Source organism: Mus caroli, unplaced genomic scaffold, assembly GCF_978045245.1.
Source record: "Mus caroli unplaced genomic scaffold, Mus_caroli_1 scaffold_15, whole genome shotgun sequence".
In the NCBI taxonomy this organism is placed as follows: Eukaryota; Metazoa; Chordata; class Mammalia; order Rodentia; family Muridae; genus Mus; species Mus caroli.
Window position 1 is genome coordinate 62,225,927 of NW_028227270.1, and position 22,469 is coordinate 62,248,395.

The 22,469-nt window shown below is 46.5% G+C and overlaps 1 protein-coding gene and 1 pseudogene across 5 annotated transcripts in view; one reads left to right on the forward strand and one right to left on the reverse strand.

The window, feature by feature from the left end:
- The first annotated feature begins 2,025 nt into the window (after positions 1–2,025).
- Klhl3 (kelch like family member 3) overlaps positions 2,026–22,469 on the forward strand; it is a 121,953-nt gene continuing 101,509 nt past the window's right edge. For 2 of the 5 annotated variants that reach the window (XM_021180216.3, XM_029468305.2), the window contains exon 1: positions 12,773–12,997. In XM_021180216.3, coding sequence (XP_021035875.1) covers positions 12,942–12,997 — 56 coding nt within the window. In that variant the 5' untranslated portion in view covers positions 12,773–12,941. The other 3 variants (XM_029468306.2, XM_029468307.2, XM_029468308.2) reach the window with 3 other exon arrangements.
- Positions 4,521–8,995, reverse strand: LOC147000952 (uncharacterized; annotated as a pseudogene).

The following is a 22,469-nucleotide window of genomic DNA, read 5'->3' on the forward strand; positions in this document are numbered from 1 at the left end:
TTTGCCGTGGAAGAAAAAAAGTTGAAGTTCTTTGCTCACAATTGCTTGCTTCCCTTAAATTCCTGCTTGAAACTACACTTGAAGATCTAATGCAGGCTTTTTTTTTTTGGGGGGGGGGTCCCTCTAGGATACAGGAAAAGATCTAAAACTCATTACATGTTACCTCAGACTTTCCTCGGTTATTTTGGATGAAAAGACTGAGCTGGTAGGTATTGTGAGGTGATTCGTTTTAGTAATAGTGACTTAGCCCACAGTTCCTGGTGTAGTAACAGCCCAGTGTCGGAGTGTTCACCCTTAGTGATGAATGTAATTGAATAGTAGGAAAGGAAAACAGCAATGTTTTTGTAAGCAGCTTACTGTGTTTCCCCTAGCAGCCTCTGGCATGTGGAGCTTTTTGATGTCTTGGTTCACCTGTGAGAATCTTGACAGGAGATGGAGATAGAGTTCGCCACTCCTTTTGAGAATCGTTTTTCATGCTTGGGTATTTTCTGATTTTTCAAGATGAAGTTGCTCCAGTGTGAAGCTCTTAGTATTTCAAAGACTTTAAGTTCTAAAATAACCATTAGTTAAAAGATAGCGTGGACCTTACATTAGTTTTTGTGTGAGTGTGTGAGCACGTGCCTTTCACACAGCACCCGTGGAAGACTCTGCAAGGCTGCTCTTCTGCCTTCTGGGTTTGAGGATCTGCAAGTGCCTTTCCCAGCCGAGCCATTTCTGACAGACCTGGGACATCTTTAAAGATGGTAATACTTTTTTTTTAAAACTGTATTTTTGAGAAAAGGGAAGTTGCATGTGTGAGTCCAGAAGGTGTTAAATCTCTTGGAGCTGGGTTACAGGTGGCTTTGAGTTGCCAGGTGTGGGGTCCTCTTCAAAAGCTGAGCCATCTCCAGACCCCAGAATTTCAAATGCTTAAAGTTTAGAAGTGATTTAGATTCATAAAGTGCTATACTGTAGTGTGGATTCTCGATTTTAGGAAAGAGACCGAGGTTGGTTGGGAATTGGGAATTTAGGGTTCCCTGCCTCAAGACCACAAGTGACAGGAGTGTTGAATTGTAGACTTTGCCGCTTACACTCTTGGTTTGGATCACTTGCATTTTAGGTTGTTCCTTGTGTGCTTTGGAGTGTGGTGGGTCTGAGCATTGCCTGCCTTTAGCTAGTTTATGGGTGTGAGCTGTCTAACATCAACACTTGATAGTTTCTTCCAATTCCAGTGTCAGTGTGATAGGGAGACTCTCTCAGCCTTATTTTGCCCTGGTTTGCTCCCTACACCCTACTTCCTTTTCTTGCTGTGTGTCCCTAGCTGGCTTGAAACTTGCCATGTAGACCAGGTTGCCCTGAATTCTTGGGCATCCTCCTGCATTCTTAGTGCTAGGATCACAGATAGGTGCTCTTTGGGCTTTTTGGAAGGACCAGCCAAGAACTACCAGGCTAAGTGGGACTGTCTTCTCCTGTCTTCTCCTCAGGGCCCGATAGCAGATGACTTGAGGTACTCTCTTTTTTTCCTGCTCTCAACAATGAAAAATGACATATTCCCACCCCCCCCCACTTGATAAAAAGTTCCTTGAAAACCTAAGAAGTAATTAAGAGTTCATGTGTATTATTTCTGATTTCAGTTCTCATTCTATGACGAGGTCCTATTACCTCTGTTGCACCAGGCTACAGGTTCATAACTTAAACAGTTTGCCTACTATTAAGTATTAAAAATAGGAGATAGGAATCTTGCAGCTTTAAAAATGTTTTTTTTGGGGGGGCGAGCTGGCTCTCACATACATAGTCCTAGCTGGCCTCAAACTCAGGGATTTGCCTGCCGCTGCCTTCTGAGTGCCAGATTGCTCAGCTGCCCTTCTGAAGGTGTGACAGAGTGAGTTCTGAGGTCAGAACAGTGGACACTGTTTTGCCCTGCTTAGAAGGGCAGACTGTTCCGGTATGTTCATAGATGTTAGCATTAGCCTTTGCTTGATCTGTAAATGATTTACCAGATATTTGTATCATGAAGCTTTCTCAAGAGGATGGAGAATTAACAGACTTGGACGAGCTGGGTGATGTTTACTCTGGGTCAGAGGGGTGAATCTGTAGACTGAGAGAACTTCCGTTTGCTGTTTAACCTGGTAAGTCAACTTATTTCCTAGACTATGGAATTGTTTCGATCTCTTATGATTTGATAGAAGTCTTTGTGAGAGACTCATTCTTATACATCCAACAGAAGATTTACTACTAAGCTGACTGGGGGCCAGCCTTTTCCTCTTAAGACACCCATAGTTTGGTTTGGATGGTGAGAACTTAAACAATTATGAGAGTCCCGGCATTTGTGTTGGGCCTATAGACAGGAGGGGCTCTGTTACGGGGAAATGTGACAGGTGTTTGAACTAGCTTTACAAAGACACAGAGGACAGTCCCACTGCTCAGCTGACATGCAGAGCATGATAGATTGGGTTCCTTATGTCATTGGCCCTTTTGAATATGAGGTCACAGAGACCGTTAAAAAAAAAAAACCCAGCCATTTAAATTCTATTGTTTTTGCCAAGACTAATAATAGCAAACCGGCTGTAGGGTGCAGACTAATTTATTTAGTTTTGGAAATAGCAGTCACCTGAGACTTTTAGTGAGCCACGGCAGCAGGGGCTGGAGCTGACTTGTTGCTGTTGAGGTGATCTCCAGCATTCCCATGGCAGCTCACAACTGTCAGTAGTTCTGGTCCTAGCAGATCCAGTGCCCTCTTCTGACCTCTGAAGGACACAGGCCCGCACCCTGTGCACGATCATGTGCGCAGGCAAATACTCATACACACACACACAAATTAATAGGTCTAAAAAACTGACAGTTATCCTAGATTGAGGCCATCCCACAGTAACTGATGGTCTGAGGTTCCCTGTGAAGGAACGGGCTCCGTGATTGACAGGGTCTTCTGGTCTCCTTATTTTGACTCTTCACCAGTTTCTGATGAAGATGCAGGTCAGTTTTCTGTAATTGAGAGGGCGTGTATGTTGGGAAATTTCCTTTGTAAACTAGTCATGTCAGTTTTGGAGCAGCGAGATGGTTCAAAAAGTAGTAAGTGAGCTTGAACTTCTAGCTTCAGGTCTAGAGCACCATGGGTCTTCTTAGTGTCTGAATTCAGTTTCTTACTAAATTAATACGGAAGGTTTTAATTTGGCCATTGACTAGGGCGGCTGTAGTTGAGGGAAGAGGGGCCCAGGAGTAGGCAGTGAGGTGGGAGCACCAGGTTATGGTTTGGGAAGTAGACCCTTGTAAAGATTTTGCCTCTGGGATGATTAACATGGTTGTCAGCTTGACACTCCTGGGAAGCAGAGGAGTGTCTGCCTGTAGGCCACATAGAACCTCTCTTCCCCAAGTTGCTTTTGGGCCATGGTAATTATCACAGCAACAGAGAAGCAGACTATTAACCCCTCTGAACGAATGAGTTGAAAGCCTATTGAGGGTTTCTTGGTTTTGTTTTGTGTTTAGTTTTTGAGACAGGGTCTCACTTTGGCTGGCCAGCTGGGGGCTGCCCATACAGCCTGGGTGGCTCTGAACTCATGATTGGTCTTTCTCAGCCCCTGAACGCTGAGATTACAGGGTGCTGCCTAGCAATTCAAGGCTTTTGAGTAGAGGAATGGCATGATCCGAATTTAAAAAGCCGCTGTTGGGCTTTGTCAAGATTTCTGTTCTCTTGGTATAACTGCTTTTAATGATGGTTTGCAGCCGGTTGGATTGAAGTATAACAGACAGTCTCTTCCATAGCTGTATGGGTTTGGGCCAAAAAGAACCTTCATTTGGTTGCAGTAGGTAAAATGTTAGCATGTCTGGCTTGGTGCTGCTGTCCTTTTAAATGGCCCATTTGTGAGCTTGGCCTTTATCCAGGCATGTGAACTTAGGAAGTGTCCCCACCATCCCCTTGTTTATTGTGCCTAGGCTCTATAGCAGTGTGATTATTGCCAACCCTCTGCTTTCCTGCTGGAGCGTGTACTTTTTGTTTGTTTGTTTAGATTTATTTATTGTTATATGTAAGTACACTGTAGCTGTCTTCAAACACACCAGAAGAGGGCATCAGATCTCATTACGGATGGTTGTGAGCCACCATGTGGTTGCTGGGATTTGAACTCAGGACCTTTGGAAGAGCAGTCGGTGTTCTTAACCGCTGAGCCATCTTGCCAGCCCGTACTTTTTTTCCTTTAAGATTTCTCTATTTATTATATGTAAGTACACTGCAGCTGTCTTCACCTTTTCTCTCTCTGGACCTGCTCGCTACGCCCTTCTGGGAGCGTATACTTACCAGTGTCATCCCAATGACTTCAGCTCTGAGGTCAGCAAGTCCTTCTAGTAAACACTGGGACATGAGAACTGGCCTTGGGGATCTCTGGTGCATAGGTGTGTGTGTTTGTGTGTGTATGGTGTGAGTATATATATGTGTGTGTGGTGTGTATATGTGTGTGTATGTATGTGTGGTTTATGAGTGTGTATGTGTGTGTGTGAGTGTGTGTTGTAAGAGTGTATGTGGTGTATGAGTGTCTGTGTAAGTGTGTGTGGTGTGTGAGTGTGTGTGTCTGATATGTGTGTGTGTGAGAGAGAGTATGTGTGTGGTGTGTGTGTTTGGGTGGTGTGTGTGTGAGAGAGTGTGTGTGGTGTGTGTGTGTGGTATGTGTGTGTGGGTAGTGTGAATGCATATGTGTGTGTGGTGTGTGTGGTGTGAGAGTGTGTGTGTGTGTGTGTGGGGGGGTGGTGTGTGAGTGTGTGTGTATATGGTATGTGTGTGAAAGAGAGAGAGTATGTGTATGTACACTGAGAAAAATCCAGATTGTGGTGAGACTTGGGGCAGTTTTATGGGAGCTCTCTTCCCTCTGCAGACATTCTCTCTGTGCTCTTGGTCCAGTGCTTGTCCTCTCATAGCTGACACTGCCAGCGCTAGTCACCAAGCGTCAGGAAGCAGCAGGCAAGGGCAGTGAAATACAGCACAGATTTGTTTAATAAATAGTGAAGAAAAAAATAGAGAGATACTAAAGTGTTCAGGTCCTTTGTTTCTGTGATGTCATTTGGAACAACTTAGCCCAAGGAGAAAGCTCAAAGGAGAACAAACTTTGCTTAAAGGCCATCATTATATCAAAAACCTGGAAACCAGCTAAAAATGTCCACCTTAGGGAAATGCTAGATTTTGCTCTATTCTAAGGGGAAATACCAGCCCAGTGTCCACCAACAAGCAAATGTATAAGTAAAATGGAGTATTGCCAAGCTGTAAGAAATAAACTCCGGGACGTGTCACAACATGAAAATAAGGTTAGCTGAGGGACAGAGGCAGGTCAAGACAGACAGATCTGACTAATGGAAGCTTGCATTTATCTGGGATACCCTAGAGATAAAACCTACCTAAGTCTGAGGTGGAGCTTCAGTGGGAAGGATGCACCTATAGAGCCGTCCGCTTAATCCCCAGAACAATAAAACAAGCAGGTAATAAACACCGGCTAGCTGGCTCTGGGGGGAAGATGGTATAGAGGCAATGAGGAAAGCGAACTGGGCCGGGCAGTGGTGGTGCACGCCTTTAATCCCAGCACTCGGGAGGCAGAGGCAGGCAGATTTCTGAGTTCGAGGCCAGCCTGGTCTACAGAGGGAGTTCCAGGACAGCCAGGGCTATACAGAGAAACCCTGTCTCGAAAAACAAACAAGCAAACAAACAAACATAGAAAGTGTCCTGGAAGTGTAAAGCAGAGGTGGGTGTGTTCAGTGCCATAGTACTGGACATTTTTTTTTTAGTAGTTAAAATTACAAATTTTACTCTTTAAATATAAAGCGAATGCAATACATATACAAGTGTATTAAACTTGTATCTTAAAGTCACACCTGTAAGTTATGGGAAGTCGAGATGATCTAGTTGCAGATACAATGATAAGTGATTTTTTGAGATAGCACCTCACTACATAGACCTGGCTGACCTGGAAAAGTATATCTAGACCAGGGTAGCCTAAAACTCACAGAGATCTTACTACCCAGGCCTCCTGAGTTAGTGGGATTAGAAGCATGTGCCACCCACCATGCCCGAATGAAGCAAGTCTCCTCCCCCGCTCTTCCCCGCTTGATAAATGCCCTGTTTGAAAATGTCCAGCATTTTGGAGGTGGAAGCAGGAGTCATGAGTTAGAGAGTAGCCTGGGCTACATGTGGAGATCTGCTTCAAAGAAACAAGACTGGGGTCTGGGGAGATGGCTCAGCAGTAAAGAACACATGCCACTCTTGCAGAGAACCAGAGAGTTTCCCAGCTCCACCCTGTGGCTCACAACCACCTATAACTCCAGCTCCAGAGGATCTGATGCCTACCCCTGTGGTCAGAATATATCTGCGCTCACATCCCCATAAATACATACCTACATATGAGTAATTAAAATCTTTTTTTTTGTTGTTTTTGTTTTTTGTTTTTCAAGACAGGGTTTCTCTGTATAGCCCTGGCTGTCCTGAAACTCACTCTGAAGACCAAGCTAGCCTCCAGTGCTGGGATTAAAGGCGTGTGCCACCATGCCTGGCTGAGTAATTAAAATCTTAAAAAAAAAAAAAAACAAAAAACAAAAAAAAAACTAATACATTTTTTGTTGCTGTTGTTTGGTTTTGAGTTTGTTTTCTTCCTCGACAGGATTTCTTTGTGTAACAGAGCCCTGGGTGTCTTGGACTCACCTTGTAGACCAGGCCAGCTTTGAACTCATAGAGACCTGCCTGCCTCTGCCTCCAGAGTGCTGGAATTAAAGGCCTGTGCTACCATGCCTGGCCTTTTTTTTTTTTTTTAAAGATTTATTTATTATTATATGTAAGTACACTGTAGCTGTCTTCGGACACACCAGAAGAGGATATCAGATCTCATTTCAGGTGGTTGAGGGCCACCATGTAGTTGCTGGGATTTGAACTCAGGACCTTCGGAAGAACAGTCAGTGCTCTTACCCACTGAGCCATCTCTCCATCCCTTTATTTTATTTTTAAAAAAAGATTTCATTTTTATGTGTATGGTTATTAGCCTGAGTGGATGTCTGTGCATCACTGTGTGCAGTGCCCTTGCAGGCCAGAAGAGGGCACTGGATCCTCTGGAACTGGAGTTACAGATGTTGAACTGGGAATTGGAACACCTCTGGTCCTCTGCAAGAGCAGCCAGTGCTCGTAACCACTGAGCCATGAGTGATGACAACAACCCCCCACCACAGTTTTAGTAAGATCTAAACTTTTATTTTTTTAAAGTATTTTTTTTTAGACTGTAGGTGTCGTCACATACACCAGAAGAGGGCATTGGATCCCATTACAGATGGTTGTGAGCCACCATGTGGTTGCTGGGAATTGAACTCAGGACCTCTGGAAAAAGTCAGTGCTTTTTTTTTTTTTTTTTGGTTTTTCGAGACAGGGTTTCTCTGTGTAACCCTGGCTGTCCTGGAACTCACTTTGTAGACCAGGCTGTCCTGGAACTCAGAAATCCGCCTGCCTCTGCCTCCGGAGTGCTGGGATTAAAGGCGTGTGCCACCATGCCCGGTGCCAGTCAGTGCTCTTAACTGCTGAGCCATCTCTCCAGCCCCCTAAACATTTTTGTTTGTTTGTTTGTTTCTAAATTTTCCCCAAACTGAAATTTGTCTTCTGCTGATTTTTGATGGGCTCTCAGTTATTCTCAAGTCTCAGTTATTACCATCATATGTGGAATCCTTCCAGCCAGTCTATAAACTCTTGGGCTTTCTAGCTGTACCAAGTTCATCGAAATTTACGCCATAGCTGCCTGCCGCAGTTCACCGCAGAGCTCAGTGAGCCTTGGTGGAATTAATCGCATGCTATCATTGATCATGGATATTTACCACGTCTTTAGCTCCCCTTCACCCGCTCACAGCAGAGATGGAATCAAGCGCTCACAAGCGCTCTACAAGCGCGCATCCACAGAACTGCCATATCCCCAGGCTCACCTTTATTTTCTTTTGTGTGAGGCCGAGGTTTACTAAGTTATCCAGGTTGACCTAGAACTCACTCTCTGGCTCAGGCAGGCCTTGAACGTGTCATCTGTATTTAACCTTTTTATGTAAAACGACTAGGTTTTCTTTGGATCAAGAAAAGAATTGAGGGGGGCAGTGGTGGTGCATATCTTTAATACCAGCACTTGGGAGGCAGAGGCAGGTGGATTTCTGAGTTCAAGGCCAGCCTGGTCTACAGAGTGAGTTCCAGGACAGTCAGGGCTACACAGAGAAACCCTGTCTCCAAAAACCAAAAATAAATAAATAGATAAGTAAGTAAGTAAATAAATAAATACAAAATAATAAAAGAAAGAAAAGAATTGAAAGGCGAGGTGAAGGGGAAGATGATGGCAGCCATTAATTTAAAGCTGAATCAATGCTTGTTCTTGAATCTGTGAACTGAGGAAGCTGGGGGTTTCTTCCTTTTGTGAGAAGTGGTTTCGCTTTTGCTATGAGAGATACACAGGCTTACCAGCAGGGGGCACCAGTTGTGGGCTGCAGCTTTGGTAAGGGAAAGAGTTCTTGGAAAAACTAAAAAGCCCTGAGGGGTGTGCCAGCTGCCTCCTGTGCTGTCCTCACTCTGCCTTTGCTCCGACTCTTGGGTCCAATGGTTTCCTCACTGGCTAAGCCTGGCTGGTGACCAGAGGATCTTCCTACAGGAGGCGTTTAGAAGCGTTGGATGCCAGCTCTATATAAAGTCTTTGGGGGGGGGGGGACTCCTAAACGGGAAGTGAGGTGGAAAGTATCTGGGACAGGCACCTGAGGGTGTGGTTTCCATGCTCAGCTTGCTTGGTTCTCGAGTGGTCTTAAGTAAGTTCCTTTCTAGCTTTGTCTTGATTGGCTCATCTCTAAAGTAGAGGCGTAATAGCAAATGATGAGCCTTGAGGCTGTGCAAACCTGTGGGAAGTTTTGGTGTAGAGATAAGGGCGGGCAGTACCTTAGCTCTGGTCTTGTCTGGTCCTTGCTGACCCTTCAGCAGCAAGGCCACTGGGGGTGTGTGGCAACTCCACACAATGCCCTCCCCTGCTGAATATTGTTCCATGTTGATCAATGGGTAACAGATGTTTACTATTAATAGCCCTGAAGAAGATAAAGACGACTATGGGACTAGTTAACAACTAGTGGCTGTTAACTAATGCTTTTCCTAGGCTAGAAACTCAGGAACTCAGGACCTCTGGAAGAACAGTCAATCTCTGCTTCATGCTTCACTCCCATCTTTAAGCCTTAGGACTCTTGGAGATAGCTACTGATATTAATCTCTTCATGTAGAAGGGAAAATGACGTCTGCTTCTGGTAAGCACACCTGCACTGTGCCCTGTTAGGATCCTAAAGTCTATTCGGTCTTCTCATCTAGCTGTGGATTCCAGTCACCCATGGGGCTTATTGAAATTCCTCCTCCTGGGCTCTGATGTCACAGGTGTTAGGTAGAACCCTACTACCCAGTATTCTTTTTGTAATATATAAATTATGCAGAATTTCCACTTCTAGGTGTTTTTACAGCACAATAATTCCTTTTTAAAAGGTTTTTTTTTTTTTAGTTATGTGTGTATGTGTATTTGCATATGTGCATGGTTGAATGCAGGTCACTGGGAGCTGGAGTCACAGGTGGTTGTGGCCACATGAGTTGGGCACCGGGAACCAAATTCAGGTCCTTGGCAAGAGCAATGCATGCTTCTAACCACAGAGTCATCTCTCTGGCACCCCAAACCATCAAGATAAGGAATATTGTCTCTGTCTCTGTCTCTGTCTCTGTCTCTTTCTTCTGAAACAGGGTTTCTTTGTGTAACCCCAGCTGTTCTGGAACTTGCTCTGTAGACCAGGCTGGCCTCGAACCCACAGAGATCCACCTGCCTTTGTCTGCTGAGTGCTTTAGATCCTCTGACGTTTACACCTTTAACCAGCGAAGTAAATGGTTCAGATACACAGTGTGCTTCGAGACACGGCGCTGTTACAGTGCCTGCAGATGTAAGAATGCAAAGCATTGAAAACTTGGAGGGAAAAGCCAGAAAAGAAGTGAAAGGAAAGTTATGGGAACGCACCGTCGGCCCAAGTATCTCCGGATGAAGTACCAGTGCTGAGAACTTTGTTGACCAAATCCAGACTGAAAATGTTTTACTTTCTAACCCTAGTTCTTCTCAAGCCAAGTAAGAGCTGGAGGATTCAGAACAAAGTTGGCATGGATGACCGGATGAGTCACTTTGGGATGGAGATCTGGGCTCACCAGGTGCGCTTGGGCTAACTGTGGAGGTCGCTCAAGGCATTGGGAAGAACCTGTGGAGTGGGGAGCGGGCTTTGACATAGATTCAGAACAGGCCAAGGATGGGGACTTTCCTCCAGTCAGGAACCACTTTGGTCCTTTTGAGTGTGTCTACTAGAACCCCAAGCAGCCCCTCTTGGGACTGAAGTACAGTCAGGAGCACTAGCCTACACTGAACAGATCAGACTGTGGCCCACAGAATGCTTGGATAACAGGTAGGAGATGTTAAATGTAGCAGAGACCAGAAAAATATTCCAGTAGTATAGAGAAGGGCCGTTGGCTCTGCTACCCTTAGTTCTGGTGGATGGTTTTCCTGGATGGCCATCTTCCTTTCGCCTCATGGAGCGTGGGTGGTGCGACGAGTGAGTGTGATCCGACACATCTGGCTGATGGAGAATGGGTGGTACGACAAGTGGGTGTGATCCGACACATCTGGCTGACGCTGGTTCCTCATATGGCAAAGGTAGGTTGCAAGGGAACCACCTGAGGCTTTATGTTGGCTCTAGTCATTCATTTTGAAGCGTGAGTATATTCAGTCCTTAAGGATTTCCTTCTCAGATTTTTTTCCTCCCCCCTTTCCTGTATGGCGAAGACGTGAATGAAGGCACACACAAAGGGAAGTCAGTTTTATATCCCTCCTGTGACTCACCCAGCTGCCTGCCTACCCCAGTGGCCTGCCTGCACTCTGGCACGGATTCTGGGATTCCACTTCCTTATTTGTGATGCTCAGCCTCTTGTGGTCCCTGTGATTGATGTCCAGAGGAAATATCTGGAACAGAAGCATGAAGCTGATTAGAGGAGGGAGGGAAGCGGTGGGAGAGAGAGAGAGAGGAGGGGTTTGGCTGTGAACAAGCGAAGACACAGAGCTGCTGGGTGTGAGTGCTCTTCTAGGATGGAGAATGACTCTGGGTTGTGGTCCCAGCTAAGGGGACACTGGTGTGTCTGGGGAGATAAACCTTGAGACTCACACCTCATCTGGTTTGGGGTCAGAATGTTCTGTCAAGTCCAAGTTATCGACACCTGCTGCTTCTAGACCTGTGTTCCTTCCTTTGCTTGATGGCTTGAACTCTGCGAAACAACTGAAGAAACTTAGCAGGCCCGAACTGTACAAGCAACACGTGCCGTTTATATCCTCCTGAGGTTCCCACAGACTCGAGAGCCCAGGAAAGTGGCACCGCTAGGCAGATGGCTAGGGCATACCAAGAAAGAAAGCAGGACCTTTGCAACTTTTGTAAACTCGCAATTAGTAGAGTTGACAGAGACTTTAGGGAGTGTCCTGGGAATGAAGGATTGAGTGTGAGGTCATAGGCTACCCAGTGGAAGCCCACTCAGCCAGTGCTGCTCCGAGCCTCCAGAGAGGCCGGGTGTATTGGTTGGTGAGGAGTCCTAAAGCAAGGGATGGATGGGTACTCGTGTCTGGCTTTTCCTTTCCTGATTGGGGAAGCTTCTGAGAAAATTTTCACCACTAATGGACCCAATTATCTCTAAGCCCTGGTTAGCTCTAGAAGACACAAACTTAGCTTCCGGTCGGCTTTCCACAAGATAGTCTTTTAGCTCTAGAAACAAGGCATGTTAAAAATCAAAAAACAAAAAACAAAACAAAACAAAACCAACTCCCTCGGACACTCAGTTAGGGGGAGGTGAACAATAAGAGCAATACCCTTTGAAGTTTATGTTGGAGGCTACCAGCTGTCACTGGTGTGATTTGGGGAAGGTTTCAGAAGACCTGTGACTTACTGCGCTTCCATAAAGACTCAAGGATCAGGGTTAGAGGAGCCATTCCAGGTAGGACCAACATCTAGAGGTTAACAGGGTGCAGGGGCTCTGGCTGGGGGATGGGGGCTCAGTAGTAGACGTTGTGAGTTGGAGCTACAGCTTGCATAAGGTTCAGTATGGCAGACCTTAGAAAGCGGTTCTGTTGTGGTGTTTTTGTGGTGATCACTGCAATGGTCTTTGGCATTTTGTAATACTGGGGGTTTGTTTCAGTTGCACCTCCCCCCCCTCTCCCCACATAACGCATCTGGCCCTGGCTCCCATGTCTAATTCTTCTTATTCATTTCAGTTCTGTGACACCCACACACTCCAACCCACTTGTCTTAATGTCGCATCTCAGAACTACTGTGGGCTCGGGGAGGGGGAATCGGCTGACATTACTCACAAGTGAATTTTCCCAGGTGGGTAAACTCCATTGCAGGCCACAGAGGGGCCTCCTCATTCCAGCAATCTGGCCAGGCCCACAGACTCACAGCCTAGGAGGAGGAGGAGAGAAGGAGGGGTCAGCTTTTCTCTGTTAGCGTTAGAGAGGCTCCCTCTGATCCGCTGTAGTGCAGCCGAGGAGGCAGGAGACTGTGGGGTGGGCTAGTCGCTAGGGCTGGGGATGCCTGAGCAGATGTGGAAACAGCTGGAAAGGTGGCACAGCCCTTGGGTCGCCGCCGCCGCCGCCGCCGAAGCTGTGGCTGTTCCTAGGAGACAGAGGAGAAGCCAGCCTGCGGGGGAGGGGAAGCGAGTGGGTTGCTGCTTTTAGCAGCTGAAAGGGCTGCAGGGAGCTCTGGGTAAGACATTTTCTAGCACCGTCGCTTTTGCGGTAGAAGCCTGCCGCGAGTAAGTCAAGAGGAAGGAGGATTGGGAGGGAGGAGGTCTCAGTTGCAGCCATGCTGAATCACGGTTGCTGATCAGGGTCCCTCACGGGTCTGCTGGGAGAACCCAGCGAGCAGCGCCAGTTCCCGGGTGCATGCACAGTTTGGTGACTACTAACCCTGCCGGGCCTCCCACAATGGAGGGCGAAAGGTACGTATGTGTAAGTGTGGTGAGTGCAGTATGCATGTGTAAGAAAACACGAGCGAGCGAGCGAGCGTAAGGTGTAACCACCATTTGTTTGCACCAGCTAGGCAGGTTTGCAGATCCTGGCAACTGCAGAACCCCAAAGCAGAGCGAGGGCAGAAAAGTCTCTTTGGAAACCTACCTCTTCCAGGGCTCAAAGCTCCAGAGACCCGGCTCCTGCCAAGGGAAATCTGGGTTTGCTGGGCAGTGGAGCACACGGAAAGACGGAACTTCCCGGCCTGTGTTGGGAATAGTCCCGTCTTGAACCGGGATTGCCCTTTTCAGGGAGGCGTTCCCGGTCCTCACAGTGTCTGTCTTTGGTGGGGTGATTTGATGGCACTGCAGAGCTGACCTCAGAGAGGGCACTAGCCTCGTTCACACTGAGGTGGTTGAATTTTCGAGAACCATGCCAAGTGGCTGGCTTTTCTACCACCCGGGTCTGTTGTGTGTATATGTTGGTGGACACTGGCTTCTGCGCTGGCGTAGGTAAGGGAGAAGAAACCCAGATAGGTGACATTTGCTCACAACCCATCTCGCCTGTATCAAAAAGTTTGAGAGATGCTGCAAGGTCTGTGTCTTTCAGGCGCTCTTGTTTCTCCCTTCGTGGACTTTTAATGAAATAGGAACCAACTGGAGGCATTTTAGTACTCGGGTTGAGCAGGAACAGGCTGGCTAGGGTTTGTCTCCCGGCAGGCAGGAGCACAGACAGTTTTCATTTATCCGAGGAGCTGATCTTCCCATTGTGAAGGTGTTCTGTGCAGGGCCAAGTTTGGCAGACTATGGAGCAGAAGTCTTCGTGCCACCACCTCCTCATCCGTGGGTTGGCGCCCAGGGACGGGCTTTACCATTTTCTTTGAGGAGAGAGGATTACAGGGAGAGGCAAGAAGGCTTCCCCTCTAAGTTGTGAGTTGCTGGTTTCACGGGAACCGGCTCCTCTAAACCGGTGAGGTTGCAGAATACTTTAACAAGTGTGCACAGCTTGTCCTGAGTCGGGCCCCTGTGAGAGAGAACAGGTGTGATACATTTCACTCCTCTGTCTGAGAAAAGCTTAAGAAGCCAGTGCGTTCTGATAGTCCCACTCACAAGAAGAGTCTAGGACAGTGACTCTCAACCTTCCTAACGCTGAGACCATTTAATACCCGTCCTCATGTTGTGATGGTACCCCCACCCTCACGCCCAAACCATGGAATTATTTTCGTTACTTCATAACTATAATTTTGCTACTGTTAGGAATCTGTGTTTTGGGATGGTCTTAGGCGACCTCTGTGAAAAGGTTGTTTGACACCCCCTAGGGGTCATCGTGACCCGCACGTTGAGAACCATGGTCCTAGGACTTTTTAGACCACGTTTCTTGCAGTTTCTTTCTGGGCTCTCTTCAAAACAGGATTCTCCTGAACAACGGGGCATCTAGAGGCCTTGGGGAAGAGGTGGACAGTGTCCTTGCTCTCTCTCAATGGCCTGGTGGCTGGCAGAGGGAAGCAGCGAGGAAAGAAGTGTAAGGCTTTGGACCATGTCCACCTGCATGAGTGGCTGGCACTAGGCTGCCACCATCTGAGCTTGCGGGGACAGCGGTCTTGCCCACAGCTCAGCGTCCCTATACTAAGAGCTCTTCTTCACTGGTTTGTGAGGAGAGCTGATGTCTGCGGCTTCTGAGTACCCATTTGCTTCTTGTCTAGAGGAGTTGAGAATTTCCAACATTCAGCAGGCTGCTCAGATCAGCCTGTTCTAGGGACAACTTACAAACCAACCTAACAAGTCGCCTTCTCCTAACAAGTCTTCCGTCTCCCTCCTGGCTCTCTTTCTGATGCATCTCTGTACCCACCAAGAGTTACGCTGCCCACACACCGTCTCTCTCACCACAAATCCTCCATTCTCAGAATTTTTTTTTTAAATTCCCATTTTGTTTCGGGAAAAACATGGTCCTTTCAGTCCTCATTGATGTTCTTACATAAACACTTCTTTTTTTGGAGGACCGGGTGGGGACGCTGAGATAGGGGGTCTCTATGTAGCCCTGGCTGTCCTGAGACCCATTATGGAACTCCTAGAGATCTGCCTACCTCTGCCTCCAGAGTGCGGGGATCAAAGGCCTGTGTCACCTCACCTGGCTAAACCTCTTGTTCGTATTTTAGACCGGAATGGTACGCCCAGCAAGTCTTTTTGTGTTTCTGTTTTGTATGACTTACAGGTCCTCAGACTTGGAGATATGTCCTCATCTGAGGATGGTGGCTTCTACTTTTTTGGTATTCCTCACTGACTACTGCATGGCTCCACAAACAGCGGGTGCTGGGAAGTAACTTTCTAGTTAACTAATAACATAAGCGAGTTTTACTAATTCTTTGAGAATTTCTTAGAGTGCATTTTGATTATATTCATTTTCCCTTCCTCAGCTCCTTCCAGACCCATTCCCACCTACTTAACCCATCCAGCTTCTTTTTCTCTCTCTCTATCCTCTCCTCTCCTCTCCTCTCCTCCCCTCTCCCCTCCCCTCCCCTCCTCTGCTCTCCCCTCCCCTCCCCTCCCCTCTCCTCCCCTCCTCTCCTCTCTTCTCCTCCTCCTCCTCCTCCTCCTCCCCTCTCTCTCTCTCTCTCTCTCTCTCTCTCTCTCTCTCTCTCTCTCTCCTCGCTTCCCTTTCTCAACCACCTGAGTCCAGTTTGTGTTACCCAGTTACTATCGGTGTGAGGTCTGCCCTGGCGAGCTGTCCATATACCTGCTATTACACTATTAAAATGGACTCCCTCTCTCCAGCAGCTATCAGATGCTAGTATCTTCCCAGCTATGGGTAGACTTTGTTGATCCCCCCTACCCCAGTCCCCGGATAGGATTTTGTCTGGCCTTGGGCTTGCATAGATCTCGTGTGTGCCGTCATAACTGCTGTGAGTTCATGTGTGTATTTGCCCTCTTCTCTGGGAAAACACAGTCTCCTTGAAGCCCTCCACCAGCTCTGCTCTTGCACCCTTCTCCCTCCCACCCCCCACCACAAAGATGTCTGAGCAATAGGAGGAGAGGTTATGACACAGACACCCCAATCTCTCTTAGTCTCTGCATCTCAACCTTAACTGGTGACTTCTGTGAGCAATTCTAACTAAAGAGGTGAGAGAAAGACGGAAACCTTTGACATCCTTGGCTCCCCGGACATCCCTGGCTACCAAGCTGGTTATCTGAACCTCACTAGAAATACTTCAAGATGAAGGAAGAGATGGATGTAGCTTTGGTTTGTAGGTTTCCTGGAAACTAAGGCTGAGAGCCAAGTGATTGGTCCAGGTCACGAGCCCAACTCCAGGGACCAGAGGAGTCTCTGCTCCTGCTTAGTCCACATTTAACCTGGTAAAACATAATTGGGGCTATTTTTAAGTATTAAGGCATTTTAGCCAAGAGATTTCTATGAATTATTTTCTTTCTTTGCTATGAGGGTACAAAGGTACTTTTTACCTTGAAATATTAATCGAAAACATGGATTTTGGAGGGACAGACATAGTAAAGTGCTTTATAAGCCAGATGACCTTGTGTGAATCGCATCTTTACTGAATTCTTTCTTTTCTTTCTTTCTTTTTTTTTTTTTTTATATATGTAAAGGGAACAGTAAAGTTATTCTTTGTGGGGTTGGTGTGAAGGTGAAATGAGGCAGTGTGTATGCGGTACCTGGTCAGCAGCTGATGTTATTCCTGGACACCCTGCTTCTGTGCTGTGCCCTGAGGGGCTAACCAAGCCTTTAGGATTTTCCTTGTCGGTTATCCAAAGCAGATTATGTGGGTCTGTTCGCATGGGGACAATGTAGGGAAAGTGTGCTTAAGTTATCTCTGCACACTAAGGTGCCTCACAAGGCTCCACCTTTTTATTATTATTAAGGTGCCTCTTGTATTTATTATTATTGCTGTTGTTGTTGTTGAAGACTCACAGGATTTCACATCTCTTGTATTTATTATTTATTTATTTATTTTTTGTTATGTTTTGTTTTTCAGACAGGGCTTTTCTTTCTCTATGTAACAGCTCTGGCTGTCCTGGAACTCACTCTGTAGACTAGGCTGGCCTCGAACTTAGAGCTCCTTCTGCTTCTGCCTCCTGAGTGCTGGGATTAAAGGCATATACCACCATGTCTGGCAATTTATTATTATTATTATTATTATTATTATTATTATTATTATTATGTATATAGTGTTCTGCCTTCATGTACACTTTCAGGCCAGAAGAGGGCATCAGGTCCCATTACAGATGATTGTGAGCCACCATTTTGTGCTGGAAATTGAACTCAGGACCTCTGGAAGAGCAGCTAGTGCTCTTAACCTCTGAGCCATCTCTCCAGCTCTTATTATTATTTTTTTAAGGTTTCCAAAAGATCTACTTTTACCTCCCTTTATAGATGCTCTGTGGCACACAGGTGGGCGTGGGCTGGATGCACCTTGCTCAGGCTAAGACCCTAACAAGAACTGCAGAGTTGTGCATCCTCTGACACCTTCCCAAGCTCTCCAGCTCTCTGCTGGTCTTCCAGATTTAGATCAGAAAATGTCCAGCCCTCTAATGCTAAATCTTCCTCCATGGGGAAGTCGCTATAGCTTCACAAGTGAAGAAAAGTGATTTGGGGACTCCAGGTCTTCCAGATTCATTTTCTCCCCTCCTCCCTGTCACCCCGTTTTTGCCCCTCTCTCAAGCACTGAAAATGACAGTTGCCCTTGCTATTGGTATTTTATTTCAGATTTGAAAATCAACCTTGTGGATGGATTAAAATAAAATTTCCACTTGTAAGATAAATTCCATTTGTAACAACAGAAAGTGAGATGCTTGCCAGGGGGGTAGAAAAAGGTGGGGACCACCTCACAGGTGTGGGATTTCAAATCGGGAAGATACATTGTAGCAATGGATAGTGGTGCCAGTTAGGCAGCAATTCAAATGGACTTCATGATAAAAATTATAAATGTTGTGGTATGTGCTACACACACAGACAATCCAGGCAAAGACACACAGTGACACACACACACACACAGACATATACACAGGGAACACACACACACACACACACACACTCCTACCTTGAGGTCCAGACAGGCAGTGGTTGCAGAGAAAAGCATCCTTTGGAAGAGTTGTCAAAAGGAGAAGCTATCTGCTCTTCTTATCTTAGATTGTATGGCTTTCATCCCAGAAAGGGTAGGAGGGGTCCTGCTTGAGAAGGGCTTTCAGGTACAACCCTGCTGTGACTGCTGATGAGCTGTCCTCAAAGGATGGGTATTTTCAGCTGGCTCTCATGGCCGGGAGCCTGTGCCTGTACTCCAAGGAGCTGCTGTGTGTCTGCCCTTGACCTGAGACCCGGGTAAAATGTCAGTGAGACCCAGCACAGGGCATATGTCCAGCAACATAACATTGCTTTCTATTCGGATTCCTGCTGAGAGTCACTGAGCCCTCGGCCGGACCCTAAAAGTCATGAGTAGACTCTTGTGAAGAAAGTTTTGGGCTCCCATACCTCCTGAAACAGAAGTGCATCATTACAGAGGTGACAATAGAAATCAAATTTTCCACTTTGGATTTTTTTTTTTCCAATAAGGTCTTGAACTTTTTTTTCTTTTTCAGTGTGTAAAGGGAACACAGTTGGCAAAAGGGATCTTTTCACTTCACACCCAGATTTGTGTTTTTTTGGGTTTCTTTGTTAAGTTTTAGCTTGTTAAGGCCAGTTCAGACCAGAACACCTTCCTGGGTGTGTTCTGATTGATCACCTGCTTTATTGGATGATATCCCTGCAATGGAAATGACCTATTTTTTGTTTTTTAAGTTTCTAGATGATCTCTAAAAGTAGCTTGAATTGAACAGACCGGTGATAAACCATGTAAAAAGTAGGTTGAGGTGCTTTGTTCTAAGGTTTTTATGTTGTTGTCATTAGGTAAGTTCAGTGACTCTTAGGATGCAACCTTCTATGATTTGTGAAGATCCTAGTGAAGTGGAAAGTTTTGGCTGTTTTGGAAAGTCAGTTATGTCAAATGATGTTTTTGCTGAAGCAGAGACGTGAAAGAATGCATGGTGTTCAGAAGGAAGAGAAATGCGACCCCCCCAGACAGCGGATGACGCCGGATGGTATCGGTACACCTTGCCGTTCCTTACCTGGTCATCGCTTGTCATGACTTCCTAGAAAGGAACACATCAAAAAACTTATGGCGCTGTTCTGGAGGCGTCTTCCTGCCTCTGCCAACTCAGGCCAATTGGCAGAGTTGTGTCAGCTGATCCAGACTCAGATGGGCTTTTGCTGAGGCAAGATTTGTGGGAGCAGCCAGGCAGTCAGTGGTGGCGCAGCCTTTAATCCCAGCACTTGGGAGGCAGAGGCAGGCGGATTTCTGAGTTCCTCTGATCTACAGAGTGAGTTCCAGGACAGCCAGTGCTATACAGAGAAACCCTGTCTCAAAAACCAAAAACCAAACCAAACCAAACCAAAAGACCTGTGGGAGGACACATGATGTTTGGAGGGAGTATAAATAGGACTCAGCAGACAGCAACATCTCTTACATAGCTGGCTTTACCATGGCGTCATTGGTCACGCATTCTAGCTGATCTTCACTTCACTGAGAGAGGCATGGCAGAGAATTCCTGGAGGCTTCTGGTCCTGGTTGCTCCTCTAACTCAGCGGAGGCCTGGCTGTTTCTGCTGGGTTGTGTTGCCGCTGCTGATTCATATTTACTATCCTGACAATTGAAGATGAAAATCGCGCCAAGAAACTACTACTAAGCAACATACAACAGAGCCTCAAGGCTTCTGCTGGACCTGCACACTGAACTACGGCTGCTGATCTGTGAATGGTGCTTGTACGTAGATTGAGCTGCTGCTGCTGACATGTGTAAACGGAACTGCTAACATCCTAACAACACAGATTGGATTTACCCCAAAGAACTATTTCTAATCAGGTCCACTTCCCCCATATCTGAATACCCTTTCTTTTCCACTACCTCTGGCGGGTGATGGGCTAGGAGGGAGGTTAAAACATTAAAAACCCCTATCAAAAATAAGTTTTTTTAAAAAAAATACTAAGCCTATGCCTAGGCTAACCTTCCCTATTGAAAAAAAGATTTATTTAATTTTATTGTACAAATATTTGCATGTATGTTTGTGTACCAAGTGTGTCCCTGTTGCTCTTGGAGGTTGGGAGAGAGTATCTCGTCCCCAGGAACTGACATTATAGAGGTCAGAAGCTGCCATGTAGGTGCTGGGAACTGAACCTGGGTCCTCTGTAAGAACAACCAGTGCTCTCAACCACTGAGCCATCTCTGCAGCTCCCTACATTCCCTTTTAAGTTGTGAATACACACCATGGCCTCTGTCCTAAGTGGCTTACACGGTGAGTTCAACATTCCCCTTCAAGCCTGGTGGAAGCCTTCTGGAAGTTTGGCTTTCAGAAAGTCACAGCACAGGAGTGTATCTCTCTTCTCACCCAGTTCTGTCTGTATGAACTCAAGCGTTTTATATCTTTATATAGCTTGTTTGTTCCATCCTAGTTTTAAGGGAAGTCCTGAATTAGGCCTTCAGGAAGGTGACTTAGTCTCTCTCTCTCTCTCTCTCTCTCTCTCTCTCTCTCTCTCAGCTGGTCACCGAGGAGGGTGTAGTAGACATGGCAGCAACTACCAACAACTTTCATGATCATGGCTGGCTCGTGTAAAGGGCTGACAAGTCCAGAAAAATTAGCATTATGTAGGATTTTCTGGACAATTTCATCTCAGAGTGTAGGGAGATAGTAGTTCCAGCTTCACACCGTGGTTCTGAAGATGAAACTAGGTAACAGATGTAAGATGCTTCAGTGTGGTCAACGCGCCATAAATATGGGCTGGTCAACTGCCCCCCTGGGGATCATAGCTTTGCCGTGCATATCCAGTGTGTGCCTATGTGGGTTATTTCAAGGCGTCGTCCTGATGCTGGGATCCGGGTGATCCCGCTGAAAGAATGTGTAGCTCATGTAGAAATGGTGTTACTTGACGGCAGAGTTTCTGAAAGCCTGGGTTGTGGTGACTAGACATACTCATCAGCCGAGAGGTCGACATCTCAGGTTGGTGGTTTCTCTCCTGATCTTTAGGATTGGGATAATTCCTGCGTTTGTAGACTGTCAAAGGTCTCATGGGTTCAGAAATCAGATCTTTTTATTTTATTTCATTATGTCTATATGTGCTTTTCCTGTTTGTATGTCTATATACACGTGTGTTCGGTGCCCTCAAAGACCAGAAGAGGCTGTTAGATCTCTTGGGTGTGAACTGCCACATGGATCTGGGAATTGAACCTGGGTGCTCGTCAGTGCTCTTATGTGCCAAACCATCTCTCCAGACTTGGAGAAGCAGAATCTTGCTGATGCCCTCATGAGAACCTAATGTGCAATGGGTATAGCGTCTGCCATGAGCCTGTAGTGAAACTGTCAGGGTATTACTGACAGCGACCACTGTTTTCATTTTCTGAAGGGGACCCTGCAGAGGCCAACTTGGTCCAAAGACTGTGCAATGAGTTGCAGGTTCTGACCAAAGGCTTAACTAAAAGACATCATCTGATGATTAAATCACCTTCTTTTCAATATAATGTGAAATGAGAGGGACTTACCGGTAATTTCTAGTTTTTGGACTTTCCTTTTCAAAGGATGTATGTTACTTTGCTGAGAGAATCCAATGGATGGAGCGTGGCCTTACTGGAGAGTTTCTGCCTTCCTGTCTTTATTGTCTCTTGTCTAGCTTGAATATAATGTTCCTAGGCATCCCATAAGAGGCTTTGTTGAACTGGTTGCTTCTGAGCTTTGTCCTGTGAAGACTCTCGGATGGGAATTATTCATCTCTAAGCTGTGGCTGTCTTGCTTGGGCTCCTTACCCGCTGTGGGTTCCTCCACACAGGCCATGTCCTGGAGGTTTTGCTATCTAGAACTGTAAACTCCTGCTGGAAGCAGGCCTGGAAGCCCTCTCTTTTCAGGCCCCCTGCCTTTCCTTTGGTTCATCATCGCCTGGAGTTTTCCTACATGGGAACCTGAGGACAAACAGGTATCAGTGATCTGTCTGTCTTTCCTCTTTCCTGGATGCCAGCCTTTTCTCAACGACAATCCTCCTGATTTTCCATCACCTTTGCAGGGGTCTGGGCTGTGCCCCCCTCCTTCCCGGGGAGGAGAAAGGAGCAAATGGAAGGAGGGAGAGCCATGCTTAGTTTTAGAGAGGGGAAGCGAGGAGGCACACAGCTGTTGGTAGCTTTAGCCCACATAGCTTCACTTACTCGTGGCTCACGGCTGAGCAACTGTCACACGCCAGGCGTTAGGATGATGGAGCTAAGGTGTCACCTTGGTTCTCAAGGAGTCGGACTTCACAAGGCTGCTCGTTCAGGAAGTTTGAGATTTAGTTACTCAACTTGGCTCTTATGGAAATTGAACAACACAAATAAATTATAGTATAATGTTCAGAGCTTCCAGCTCTCACGTTTTACTCCCATCTAGGCCTTTGAATTGGTCTGTT